This window comes from Spinacia oleracea, chromosome 6 (assembly GCF_020520425.1).
Source record: "Spinacia oleracea cultivar Varoflay chromosome 6, BTI_SOV_V1, whole genome shotgun sequence".
Classification (NCBI taxonomy): domain Eukaryota; kingdom Viridiplantae; phylum Streptophyta; class Magnoliopsida; order Caryophyllales; family Amaranthaceae; genus Spinacia; species Spinacia oleracea.
In genome coordinates this window covers 120,309,845-120,323,109 of record NC_079492.1, presented here as the reverse complement: position 1 = coordinate 120,323,109, position 13,265 = coordinate 120,309,845, and the positions used below count along the sequence as shown (strand labels likewise).

At 34.1% G+C, this 13,265-nt stretch overlaps 2 protein-coding genes across 2 annotated transcripts in view; one reads left to right on the top strand and one right to left on the bottom strand.

Moving 5' to 3' along the window:
* The first annotated feature begins 2,286 nt into the window (after nucleotides 1-2,286).
* LOC110797640 (methyl-CpG-binding domain-containing protein 4) lies at nucleotides 2,287-4,868 on the top strand. Its single transcript, XM_022002747.2, has 2 exons — nucleotides 2,287-2,447; nucleotides 4,085-4,868. The coding sequence occupies exons 1-2, from the start codon at nucleotides 2,415-2,417 to the stop codon at nucleotides 4,589-4,591; spliced, it is 540 nt and encodes a 179-aa protein (XP_021858439.1). The 5' UTR covers nucleotides 2,287-2,414; the 3' UTR covers nucleotides 4,592-4,868.
* An 863-nt stretch (nucleotides 4,869-5,731) lies between these two features.
* Nucleotides 5,732-13,265, bottom strand: part of LOC110797639 (piezo-type mechanosensitive ion channel homolog) — a 38,170-nt gene continuing 30,636 nt past the window's right edge. The window contains exons 17-22 of the mRNA XM_022002746.2: nucleotides 11,568-11,726; nucleotides 9,708-10,220; nucleotides 8,176-8,317; nucleotides 7,920-8,064; nucleotides 6,274-6,419; nucleotides 5,732-6,158 (exon numbers count right to left, since the gene is read on the bottom strand). Coding sequence (XP_021858438.1) covers nucleotides 6,284-6,419; nucleotides 7,920-8,064; nucleotides 8,176-8,317; nucleotides 9,708-10,220; nucleotides 11,568-11,726 — 1,095 coding nt within the window. The 3' untranslated portion in view covers nucleotides 5,732-6,158; nucleotides 6,274-6,283. The remainder of the gene's footprint in view (nucleotides 6,159-6,273; nucleotides 6,420-7,919; nucleotides 8,065-8,175; nucleotides 8,318-9,707; nucleotides 10,221-11,567; nucleotides 11,727-13,265) is intronic.

Here is a 13,265-nt window from a genome sequence, read left to right as displayed (position 1 = left end):
ATTTTAAACCCATTCATTAACTGTTAACATCCAATATAATGGTCCAAGAGTACTTAATGGGTCATGACTACCAACTCCGGTGTACATTAGAACCCTAAAGGTATCTACATTCCTATAAACAGGGCTCTCCAGTTCATTTGCCGGGAGAGGAAAACAAAACCTAAAAAACCCTTAAATATCTCTTTACCAGTCAAGTATATAAAAAACTCTCCTTAGAAAACAACATCAACGTGTCGTTCTATTCTACATCAATATCCTTGAACGAGATCAAGACAAAAGACCCTCATTCAAGTACAAATCAAACTAGTCCATGAACCAAATCAAATCAGTTCGTGAGCCAAGTCAAATTCAAAGTGGAGATCAAATCAAAGGAGAAAATATTAGAGATTGTACCCAAAATACAAAAATCCATAAAATTATATTTTGTTCACATTATTTTGAGTTTATTATTTTACAGACTTTAAATTTGTGTTTACAATACTTTCAATATCAACGAGGGCCCCAATTTTATAAAACCGCAAAAGGCCCCTAATCACTTTGCCACGCCCTTTTACATCGGAGTAGCTCTTATTAAGTTTTTGGTAAATTTTAACATGAGGAATAATTTTTATTAAACAGAAAATTTTCATCACTAAAAAAAATAACTTTTACATTATATTGGGGTAACTTTTAATCATTTTGAGTTAAATTTACCTTTGATTTACAATATTTATTGTACATGATTAGAGTACAAATTTAATTAAGGGGGATTAAGCTATATTAAAATACACGGAGTAGTATCATTAAATCGTCCTAGATTTAGGGAAAAATCAGCCTGCATTTAGTACCCATTATAATCGAACTAAACTTAGGTGATGTTTGGTTGAGATGAAAACCATGAGAGTATGTCTTCCTAGGAAGTGGAAAATTATATTGTTTGGTTGAGAAAATCACGAGACACTTCCTAGGAAGTTATAAGGTTCTCCTAGGTAAGTAAAACTTTCCATGTTGCTTTACTTCACGTTTAATACCATCACCCAATTTCTAGAAAATGCTTATATCGAGTACACGTGAAAAGCTTCTTTCTAAAAATTTATATTTTCTTATTTTATTTATTTTGTTACACCCTGTAAAAGATTATCCCATATACTATAAATGGATTATGGATGTCTCTATTTTTTTGCCCCATATCTTTACTCTTTAGTAGTCCACACATGTTTCTCCTCACACACTATTATTTAATTTAACTACTCCCTTTGTATTTATTTAAGGGATACACTTGCCTTTTCCGGCCTTATTTATTTAAGAGATACACTTACCATTTTTAGTAACTTATCAACCCCACCATCTAATTAAATAATATATCTACACCCCACCCCCACCCACACTCCCTAAAATGACATGGTCCCCACTTATTTTTCTTATTAAAATATCAACTCAACTCCACTTGTTTTATTACTTTATTTCATTCAATTCTTTTTCTTAATACGCGTGCCCGATCAATTGTATCTCTTAAATAAATATGGAGGGAGTAAAAGACAAATTATTTACCCATTTATTTTTGGTTAAATTTTTTTTTACCACCTGAAAAAATTGACAAATTATTTTCAAAAGGTCTTGCGCGCACAAGGTGTACAATAAATTTATTGTACACCAAAATAACTTTTACCTATTTTTTTGTAACTTTAACCTAGTTTTGATTAACTTTTATATTAGTAAAAAAAAGTTGATAGATAAACATTGTAAAGGGTTAAATGATTAATGTTATACATTATTAGTGATTTTGAAGAAATAAGTTTTACTAAAATAAAAAAATTTATCACTTAAAAATAGATAACTTTTACCTATATAAGCTTAACTTTTAAGCATTTTGAGTTAACTTTTACTTCGGTGTACAATATTTATTATACACCCCTTGTAAATAAGAATTTGTGAATTATTTTTTACCACCTAAAAAATAAAAGTTGTCTTTTGCCACCTAAAAAATAAAATAAAATTTGTTTTTTTTACCACCTCTTAACCCAAAAAAATGCAAGAAAATGTTATGTAGATCAATTTCACCGACTATATTTTTTATTTCTTTTTCTTCTCCCATGATTTTTATGCATATAAGTTATCACTTTCCCTTACTTTCCATTAATTCACACAATATTTTCATCCATTTTATAATTATAAAATGGTAAAAGAAATTTTTTATTTTACTAGGTGATAAAAAATAATTTTTATTTTTATAAATGGTAAAAAACAATTTAACCAAACAAAAATAAAATAAAACTCCTGAGATAAAGTGTAATTAATTATCCTCAAAATCGGCAGCAGCTTCGAGAAGTAATAATCGACAGTATGAGTTAGTGAACTTTATACCACAACACCCATTCGCCATTAAAGAGCCGAGAAGAGAGAGAGACAGAGAAATCCTTCGAAATTTTGTGAAAATGAAAAAACAGAAAATTGAAGACGATTTGAAGGTATGCATGTCAATCTCTTCCCCCAATTTTATTTTTTTCAGCGCCTAATTTGCTACATCTTTTTTTGTGCTTATTTACTTATTTCTAATTTAATTTGGTTTGTTAATTGGAAAAGATAGTGTATTTAATACGAGTATAATTTTTATGATAATTGAACATGACAAATTTTGCACAATTCATGCATGAAATTAGGTTTAAAATTGCAGTGTTTTTTTGACAATTTGGGCTAAATTCGGGAAAGTTTGTTATTCTGATGGTATTAGGGCTTTCCTGTTTAGAGTTTGTTGGTTGAAATTGACCATCTTTATGCTTTTAATTAAATTTCGTTGCTTTACTTTTTCAAAATTAAGGTGTTGGATTTTTTAATTGTTCAGATTCGTGGGTAATGTTGCTATGATCTTAAGCTGTAATTGAACCTAAGATTTTTTTTGGAACTTTATGAATTTATCGGGAATTTGTTGAAGAAGAGGGGTAGAATTTGTAATTTAGGTTTGCTTCCAGTTGAGAATTACAGTATAAGCCCTACTAGAAGGTTTCTATTTTTGCTTTCTGGGTGTTAATGCTGTAGTTAAACATTGATTTAATGGTTTTAATAGAGGATACATTATATTCACAGGTTTAGCTATTACAGTAATTGGTTTCATTGCTGAACAATTGAAGAACTCGATTTAACTAGCGTCTAGGTTCTAGGTTATAGCCACTGGCGTGCTGTTACAATTGGACTACCTTGCAATGGTTGTGGGATTGGTTATTGGAGAATTTTGTATAGGGCGTCTGCAATGTTAATGTACATAATTTCTTTTGAAAGGCTCTATGTATACGATCCTTTGGATATGCAGTGCAGCAATGCCATTTGGTTGTTCGTTCTTTTGATGAATTTTTGCCTGCACTATCTACTATCCTTCATATGAATGCACTATGTTCCATCGAGTGTCTTTTTACTGTAGATGTCCTGTAAGTGTGTTAATACAAGAGTTTGGCATGTCAAGGGGCTAAAGTCTGCCACATTTTCATTCAAAATTCTTAACTACATGAATATTCCTGCTTATTTCGCTCTAACAACCCCCCCTCCTCTCTTGCACATTGTACAGTGGTGCTTATATGATGTATACAATATATTATTTTTCAAAAGCTGAATGTGAATAGAGTAATCTCTGTGATTCTTTCTGAAAATTCTCCCCGAGTGTAGACTTGATAGATATGTTTGCATATCATGTTAATCGGTTCTGTTGTTATTGTTATATTGTTCACTTTAGTTTTCTCTATGTCTAAGAATAATACAGAATAAAGGATGGAAGAATTACTGGAATCCTTCTAAGTGCTTTTCTGTTGTTGTATTCTTCGGTTCTTCTTATTGAAGCTTAATGATTGGTAGGAATCTTCCTCTTTGATTGTATGATCATTGATCAATGAATAGACTTCATGTATAGTCTACTAAGATGTTGCTGAGATATTGAATGAACAAGATGCTGAAGGACATTCTAATCACCAACAATCTGCGGCTTCTTTTAAGTTGCCTGTTATTAGTTTTAAAATATCGGCTTTGCCTTACCCTTTTGTTACTCAGAAATGGAGAATTGATTTGCTCTAAACTAATTGTCATCACTTTCTTTTTAAAATATATTTCTTCCCTGTAGCCAAAGCGGGGTGCCATAGACTTGTATGCTGCTCAGTGTGCTAAATGCCAAAAATGGAGGTCAATCGCTACAAAGGAAGAGTACGAGGAACTGCGAAGTACGTTCACAGACGACCCGTTTACCTGTGACAGAACACCAGATTTAACATGTGATGACCCGACAGACCTTGAATGTGATGCAAGCAGGACTTGGGTAATTGACAAGCCAAATCTTCCATTGACTCCAGCAGGATTCAAAAGGGAACTCATACTAAGGGCAGATTACTCTAAGTTGGATGCACATTATTTGACACCAACTGGGAAAAAAGTGAGATGTCAGGGAGAATTAGTAGCATTCATGGAGAAGCATCCAGAATACCAACACTTAAAGCTGGATGACTTCAACTTTACTGTTCCAAAGGTATTGGAAGATACAGTCCCTTTAGAGGTGAGAAAGAAACGTGCTGAGAAATCTGCAGCTAAAAAGGAGGAATCTGATGGTAAGAAGAAGATGTCAATCAATTCTTAGACTAAGTTGGCAACATTGCTAATGCTCTTTTGCTATCCTGTTTATCCATTACTCGAAAACAAACAATTGTAATCACAGAAGTTTAGGTATCTAGGAATCGTAGGACTTGAACGTTTGTGATGTGGGTGGATGGCTTCCTTTTGTGTGATTCTGGCCAGAGTGGTATGTAAATGTAGATCATAACTTTCTAGTTTCCGTGCATGCTTATTGGATGTCTCATTAGCTATCACCTTTCCTCACACATTCGAAATCTGGAAATACATGGTTGTTGCCGTGATGTGTTGTAAATATTTTTGCCTTTCCTCTCTTATGTTTATAAGTATATTAATGTTACTTGACACTAGAGGCCTTAGAGGCATACTTGGATTGGTGGCAATGGCATACTAGAGAAAACTCAGGAGAGGGGATAATTATAAGGTAGTGGTGATTAAAAGAGGAGGTATTAGGGAATAATTGTGGCCAATTAGCCAAATGAGCATAAAACTTAGCACCCCTCAGACATTGGTGTAAAAGTTGTCATTGTGGCAAATTAAATGAGTACAGAAATTAGGTATGTGAACAATTTAAACGAATTTATTTTTTGGCGCCTCACTTTTCATATTATTACATTTTAACTTTGTTTCTCTCTATTCTCACCTAATTAACGATGAAAATAAAATGGCATACCTCCTCTTTCGTGTGAATTGTAATTCTACTTTTTTTTGGTGCTTCGATAATCTTAATTTCAACATGTTTTGTTAAGGTATTGCTACATTTTTTTTAACCGTATTTTTGGTTATTTAAGGTCCTTTCAATATGTATTTCTAAATAACTATTTGTACTTTTTACAAATATGTAATTACACTTAGGTTATGTTATTTTAACCTAAATTTTGTCAAATTGAAATTCTTTTTTTTAGTAATCCGTATTAAAGTATATTTTCTTGATTAAAATTGACCACTATTTACTTTTCTTACCTTTTTAAAATAAAAATAAAAATTTACCACAGTTTATTACTATTTACGGAGTATTTGAATTTTATTGATTTTCTATTACACTTCTTGTATACAATGCATCGACCTTAATCGGTTAAAACTAAATTGATCCAATTGAAAATTTATTTATCAAACTATTTTTTTTGGCACGATTAAGCAACAAGGCTATGCAAAATACAAATAGGGGAGGAATAGTTTAGATTGTACCCGTATAATGTTCCTAAATCTTACACAATGAGAATGGGATTCTTCTACTCGTATCTAACAAAGCAACATAGTCATTTACATGACTGTAAAACCTTATACTTCGTATATTAGTATATACATGCTTGAATAATTCTACAACTACAGAAACAAGTACAGTATATACATCAACTTTTTCCCCTAAAATAAATAAATAAATAAAAACATATACAATTTTTTCTTAATCACTACTACGTGTTACAGCTCTTGTGTGTCTACACCCGCTCTCCCAGAAACCATCAATCAAAGCAAGTACTCGGAAACTCTTGACAAGAACTGCTATTAGCCTCGCATATTGTACACGTCTAGAATTCGTTCTGAGCATTTCTTCCAAAAATCGAAGTAAATTGCTGAGACATTGCAAATGACAGTGGTTTTCAAGAGCAAGTTTGGAGTTGGAAAGCTGAAAACGATCACTCAGAGACTTGATCTCTTTTGTCTAAAAGAAGCATAACATGTTCTCACCTTTGAACATCTAATCAGGTTTGGTGTATTCGAGCAACATGTGTGGCGATCTATAAATTTTGACCAAGGTCCAGTAAAGGACTTCCTCCACTCCCAGTTCACCTTCTGCTCTTGCAGCATATATGTCTTCACAGATAGCAATCAGCCTGTACCAACCACAACAATGTTACTTTTGATTTCAGTATCATATATTCACAACAATATTACTCTATCTATCAAGAATTAGTTGTCACAACTCATAATTACAGATAAAATATATTTACAAAAGTTGACCCTTATATAGTTAGATCTTCTTACCCTCTCCCTTTCACTTGAGCAAGAAGTGGCATAATCATTAACATAATCATTGATTAAGTGAGAAATCATTTGCAAATGAAAAAAAAAAGACGAATCTTCTGGGGGATCTGGAAGCAAATTTAGGCTTTAGTATCTCAATGATGTGATACACCAGGACATTTGGGTACAAAGTGTTGACCCAAGAGTCAAACTTATTGATTTACATGGGAATCCTTCTGCTTGGGAACATAACTAAAGTGGCGTAGTACCATATCTTGGTGCCAGAGTAACTGTAGAGTGTGTAGACTCTTGAAGATGATCAAGTTCCTAGCCCTGAAACTGGAAACTGGCCAAGTGGCCATACACTGACGGCACCCTTCAATTCAATCAACTAAAGTCATATTCTTTCAAGAATATTCTCTCATTTCTAATATGGCACTTGTGAATATTTCTCTTAAACGAAAATAAAACTCTCTAGTTCCAAGTACTATTTCTTCAACTAGGTGCTAGACCACCTATTTTGGAAACTTTGTGATGAATCAATACTTACACCACAAAAATTATAGAAAAGCATGCATGATGCAAACTACAATCTCTTCTGTTGATTTGACAATTACATATGTGAACCAGGGGGAAACGTTCTAAATTTGCCAAAATGTATTTGAATTTATCCCAATTATCTATAATTCGTAGAAAACATGAGAACACTTCACTGAATTTCACTTGACTTGTTTGAGGTTTTCTGGGAAAAGATCGAGTGAGGAGAGGTCGATAATTTAAAACAATAATAAATACAAAGGTATATATCCAGCTTCTCAGCCAAAGTGCGGATTGTTTTTCAAACGGATATTATGGTCCAAATTGTATAAACCTCCAAAGTAGGGCTTAGAAGGGTTCAGTATCAACTTGCTTTGAGAAACGGATGGCTCGGTATTAAATTCCTTTCCCTTTTGACTACCTGATGTTTTGATATTCAGCGTCTCTGTAATTGTACCTTTTACCTGCTTTGGAACCACTTGCAGACACCAAATTGAACCATTCACATTGATCTCCCAATCTCGTTTTTTTTACAATGGACTGAAAGTTTGAAACAATATGTTGTTCTCGCCACTTAGGACATGGAACTAAAGCAGAACAAAAAAGTTATACTTTCTAAAGCTTAAACAACTTGACCCGTTAACAGTTGGATCTCTGGTACTTGTATCGGTGATCAACCCAAACCCCAATCTCTGAATTCTCAAATTATTGACACGGAAGTATATTCTGCTATGCATACACCCAACCTCTAGTCTTCTTAAGGTATTTTATATTGAGCAAGCAGTAATACAAACTAACAAAAGAAAAATAACGGAAAGCTGAGGTAGAAATACCTGTCACAGGAAGGCAGGTTCTCATATGGGATTCTCATTCTAAGATCAGAGCATTGTAGCCTGATAAACCGTCCAACAGCAAGCACAAATGTAATATAGAGACCCCAGATGCTGAACTTGCTTAAAGTATCTCCGAGAAGGCCCTCTAATTATTAAAATTTCAAGCATTAGAAGACATCATAAACACTGAAGCATTAGAAGACGGAAAACATTAACTAATTCCCAAGATCTCAATGCGAGTTTTGATCATACTTACGTGGTGTTTCTTCTGAGACCACAATTGCTGTAGGTCCAGTCAGACCCTCACACCTAGAGACATTTAGTGGATTGACATCATAAAATGACCACCACTCAGGATTCTGATGATTGATGACAAAATCTGCATCAACTGCATCTAACTGAAACACAAAGGAATTTAGACAACATAATGATGAGGAATGTTGCAATTTTCATGTCCTAAGGTTAAAAAAAAAAAAAAATTAAAAATCCACTTTTGCAATCTGAATTTTGATGACCTAATAATATCATAAAATAGAGTCGTCACTAATCTTAAATAACAATAAATAATTTGTTCAATTTCAGTAAAACATGCACAAAAACCTTATATTTTAAAAATTATTAAATTTATAATCCTGTTACCGATGTTTAAGCTTATTTTAATTAAGTTGTCTGGATACATTCCCTATCATCCTCCATAAGCTTTGTGCCAAGGAAGGCAAGGATCTATGTTGAAGGTAAAGATATACAAAGGAACTGTTGTCATTTTATCTTGCACCAAGAGTAACCCCCTTCCCCCCCCCCCCCCAGTTCTGTTTTTGGCTTTAACTGGTATCTGCCAAACTAGGTATATTGACTAGTTCCCACCTGATCCTTGCATCCACCACGCATCAATCAATATTTGGAGAGGGAAACGGATCAAAGATTATCAGCTAAGTATGATTTGTGTTGACAGTAGGTTAAGTGGTATGTTACATATCTTGGGATTTTGTTTGTGTGCCAAACCTTCTATGGATCAATACTGCAATCTTTTGCTTTGTTCTATTGTTTTACTTCTATTAATTTTTTTTCCATTATTAGTACTTTCATTCAGCTAATGACAATTGTTTACTCACGGTTGAAATTATGTAGTATTCTCTGACATTATGTCCAGATCAAGTGCTTCCACTCGGGGCTACATTCTGATCAACAAACTCAAGCACAATGTATTCCGGTTATTCAAGTTCTATAAATTTTCCCTTTGTAAAGCACTAAAATTAGATTAGGCCTCTATATCACTTGCTTAATTCAACCTACTCCCCTCGACTCTGCTAGCCTCAGCTGTATACACATACCAAGGATATGATGAGAGAGAATATGGTTTTGAGAGTGTGTGGAATTAAGCGCGTCCTTAAGGAATAAAGCAAAAGAGGAAATATCCTTAAGGGATGGAAGGAGTACTCATAATGGCTTATCGTTAATTAGAATTTAGAACTCTACATTCTATTCCACACTCCAAAGTCAGCTGGAACTCAAGATTACATTTATCTAGTTCCAAGTGTGTCTCACAATGTGATGGTCTAGGGCTGGGGTGAAGGGAGGTTAAGTGAATCAGTAATACCACACTAAGCACACTTTTTTAATATTTCAAAGTTATATGCAGAGTTAACTAGTAAATGCATAGGATGAATAGACAAACCACTAAGTAGCATTATGACCACTTCTGTAATGACCAACAACACCATTGCTAATGGTTTACAAAAAACAGAAGCCAAGAAAAATGCGGAAAGCATAAAGTTGAGCATAACGTACCTCTGGATCAAATGGCCTCACATCACCAGAACCTGTAACTCGGAAGAATCTTGGAAAGATGTTCTTCACTCGGAAACTATTCATAGAACCACTGAAAACAGCCTGTACCTCTGATCTTTTAGGAAGATCGGACACATTGTCAACATGTCTTTCATATTTCACAACCTCTTTTCCTTTAGGTCTATCCCTGGTGAGTACCCAAGAAAAAATTATATCCATATACGGGCCTGCATTCAGAGACTCCGTAAATCTCTTTTGAACTACTTTCGGGACCAGCCAAAGGGTACTAGCATCAGCTTGGCAACATATTAATTGAATGTCATTCGCATCATAAGCGGTCAAGAAACCGTGAGGATCAAGATCACCCTTATTCTTGACATCTTCCCACTTCACCTTTTCGCAGAGGGTTGTTTGATATAGGGTCAACCTACCACCATTTGACTTAATATCAACTTGAACAGTGACGTCGTTAACGGGATTTGCGATGTTTGTGGGATTGCCACTGCTGTACATCTGCAAGGAAAATAATGCATCAAAGCCCCAAAACTCAGCCATACATACGTATACATGTACAGATTATATAATATTTGGGTTCTTAGATCTTCATACATGGACGCTGAACATCTCAGTGATCTCACTGTGTCATTAATGGCATTTTCATGATTTTGCAACTTCCCAAATCTACGTTACTCGGTTTGGGTAATCGTGTTCAACACGGGTACGTGTCCAAGTTCCCAACTCCGCTATTTTGTGAAAAGTTTCATGATTTTGGCCCAAAATATAGTGTCATACCCATGTCCGAGTGTCGAGGATCCGACACGGGTACTTGAGGTGAAATGAAGAGTCCATGTAACATAGTCCCAAACTGGTTCCCTTTTTTCTCTTTTAAATCAGTTTCAACTACTTTTTGACTGATTTCATTTAGTTTACTAGTTTTTTCTTTACTTTTAAACTCTAATTTAAAAGTACTTGTCGAAAATGATTTTTTAATCAAAGAGATTTAAAAGTTTGCTGTCAATGTTGTCACTTGATGATTATAAATATATTTTCTTCATTTAAAGTTTAAAAACCGTGTAGAAAGAGTTCCATTATCGCCATCGGATATTTAATTTTAAATCAATACAAATTACTTCAAAGCCTTTTTGCTTTGATTTTAACAGACGAAATTGTCTCAGTTAGTTTTTATTTTATACTGGGAGGAAAAGGGGGTAAAATGTAAGGAAGAAAGCTATAACTTAGGGAGGGAGAGTCGGCAAAGGTCATTACTGTACTGAGTAATCCACCGTTCTCCTTTTACATATACATTTGTCAGTTGACCAAGGGAAAGTAAAGAGGCATTTCCCATCACAAAAAATTCTAGACACTATTAATGAAGATAGATTTTTATTTTTATTTTTTTGTTTCTCATATAACAGATGTAACCTCCATAAATGCAACTGAAAGAAAGAAGCCAACCTAGGAGCTATTATAGATAAAGAAATATTCACATCTTAATACTAGAGACTTTAGTGCAGGACGGGAACAAACAATTCTAGAAAAGGGGAGTAATTGGTTATTTGTTTTAATCTATTTTATATCAAGTACCCGTGTCAGATCCTCGACGTCCGGATATGAGTATGTACACTTTGCAGTTTGCACTTTATTTTGGGCCAAAATCATGACTTTTTTTCATGACAAGTCGGACACTTGGAAACATACCCGTGTTCGGCATGGGTACTCAAGTCCAAGTAACATAGGTTTTAATTTCCATAAACTTACAGAAGATGAAGAAAACAGAACATCATAGTAAACAGGTAATTCACTTCAATTTAATAATCAAATCATGCAAACTCAAAAGCCATATTTTAACAAGCTTCTTACCAGCATTGGAGCCCAAATAACACACATCAAAATGAGGAAGAGACAGATGCCGCCGCAGAATTTAGTCATTTTTGTCTGTTTGTCTCCTTGTTTATGACTTGCTCTATTCAAAATGGCATCACATTTAACCAGATATAAGCTTGCATTTATATCCTCCAACTATTCAACATAAAATGAAACATTGTGTAAGTTTGTCTGGGTATCTCCAATACAGATAATGAAACAAAAACTTCAGGCATCACATCGTTATGGTCAGTGCAAATCAAGTAAAAATAAAAAACGACAATTAAAAACTTAATAATGATCAAAATTAACCAACTAAAACAATCAGAAAAATGAACACAGCAGTACATAGACTGGTCGATACACGATCATGTCAACAATAAAACATGTAGGCACATGGATCAAAATAAAGTCTGAAGAAAACCTACCATACCATTTTATTTCGACCGGCATCTAAATCCTTGGCCTAAACACATGTTTGAAAATTTGTAGAATCGTATTGATTGTAGAGTGCGGCACATCTTACTGTTACTGGTTACTTGTGAGATAAGCAGTTTAACAAAAGATATTTCAACTTCCATACATCCGACACAATATCCACTTAATTAAATACTAATATCTGTTAACTCATCACATGTGTTTTCTGTAAATAACCAAAAGAGTAAGTCATCAGAATCTTTCATTAAAATATGGTTTTTTTTCAAATGATGACCTCAACTGGATTTTAAAGTAACCACCTCCAATAGTTATTATGCAGTAAACCCACTTCCTCGCAGTTTCTAACTAGAATTTACCAAAATTTAATTGATTTCTTGTCATTCTAGTTTCTAATATAGAACTGTTGTTGGTCCAGCATTCCATACGAGTCGGAATGTCGCCTTTCAGGAAAGCTCATGTTTGGAAGATAAATGTGCAAAGATGTTAGTGCCGAGGTGGAGTTTGGTAACACAAGAAGAGATGGATCCACGTTGTATTGATCCGGATTAGGATCGAAGTGGCAATCACGAAGGACAAATTGAAGAAGTAGGATCCGGACTGCGATTGTTTGGCTATATCAAACACCAGCATCAAGAGGTACTAATTTGTGGAATAGAGAGTTGGAATAATGAAGACATTATAAGAAGTCAAGGAAGGCCAAAGATGATCTACACAGATAGAGTAAAAACGAATGTAAATCCACATGGGGATGACAGTTTGGTCCATGTAATGGACCCCATCCTATTAGAATTAAAGCTAGTTGGCTAACATTTTTTTGAAAATCTTTATTCCCTTCAAAGTTATTCAACATGGAAAAATAAATCCAAATTCCATCAGAAATCAATAACAGAGGCTCACGGAAAGTGGATTTAACCTTGGGGGGAGAGAGGGGTGGGGGCGATGCTGTCAACAAGTGTTTCGTAGCTAGAAACTGACTTCAGCAGCTGTATTTAGTGAAATCTACTCATTTGGTTTCTTTTAAAAATAAAAAAATAAAAAATTGAGCTGGTTTTAGATAAATACCATAACTTTCAGACCCTTTTCTTTTTCTTCTCTCCATAATGAAGATTTTGAGTAAGAAACGAAAATATATGTGTTGGCTAATAAGAGTTTTAGCAGGTTCAGATACACATGTTTCATAATAAATGAATACCATAAAGTCCATAAATAAATATAGTTGTTCTTCAAGTGCATTTCAAGTAGGAAATCTAAAGGAAT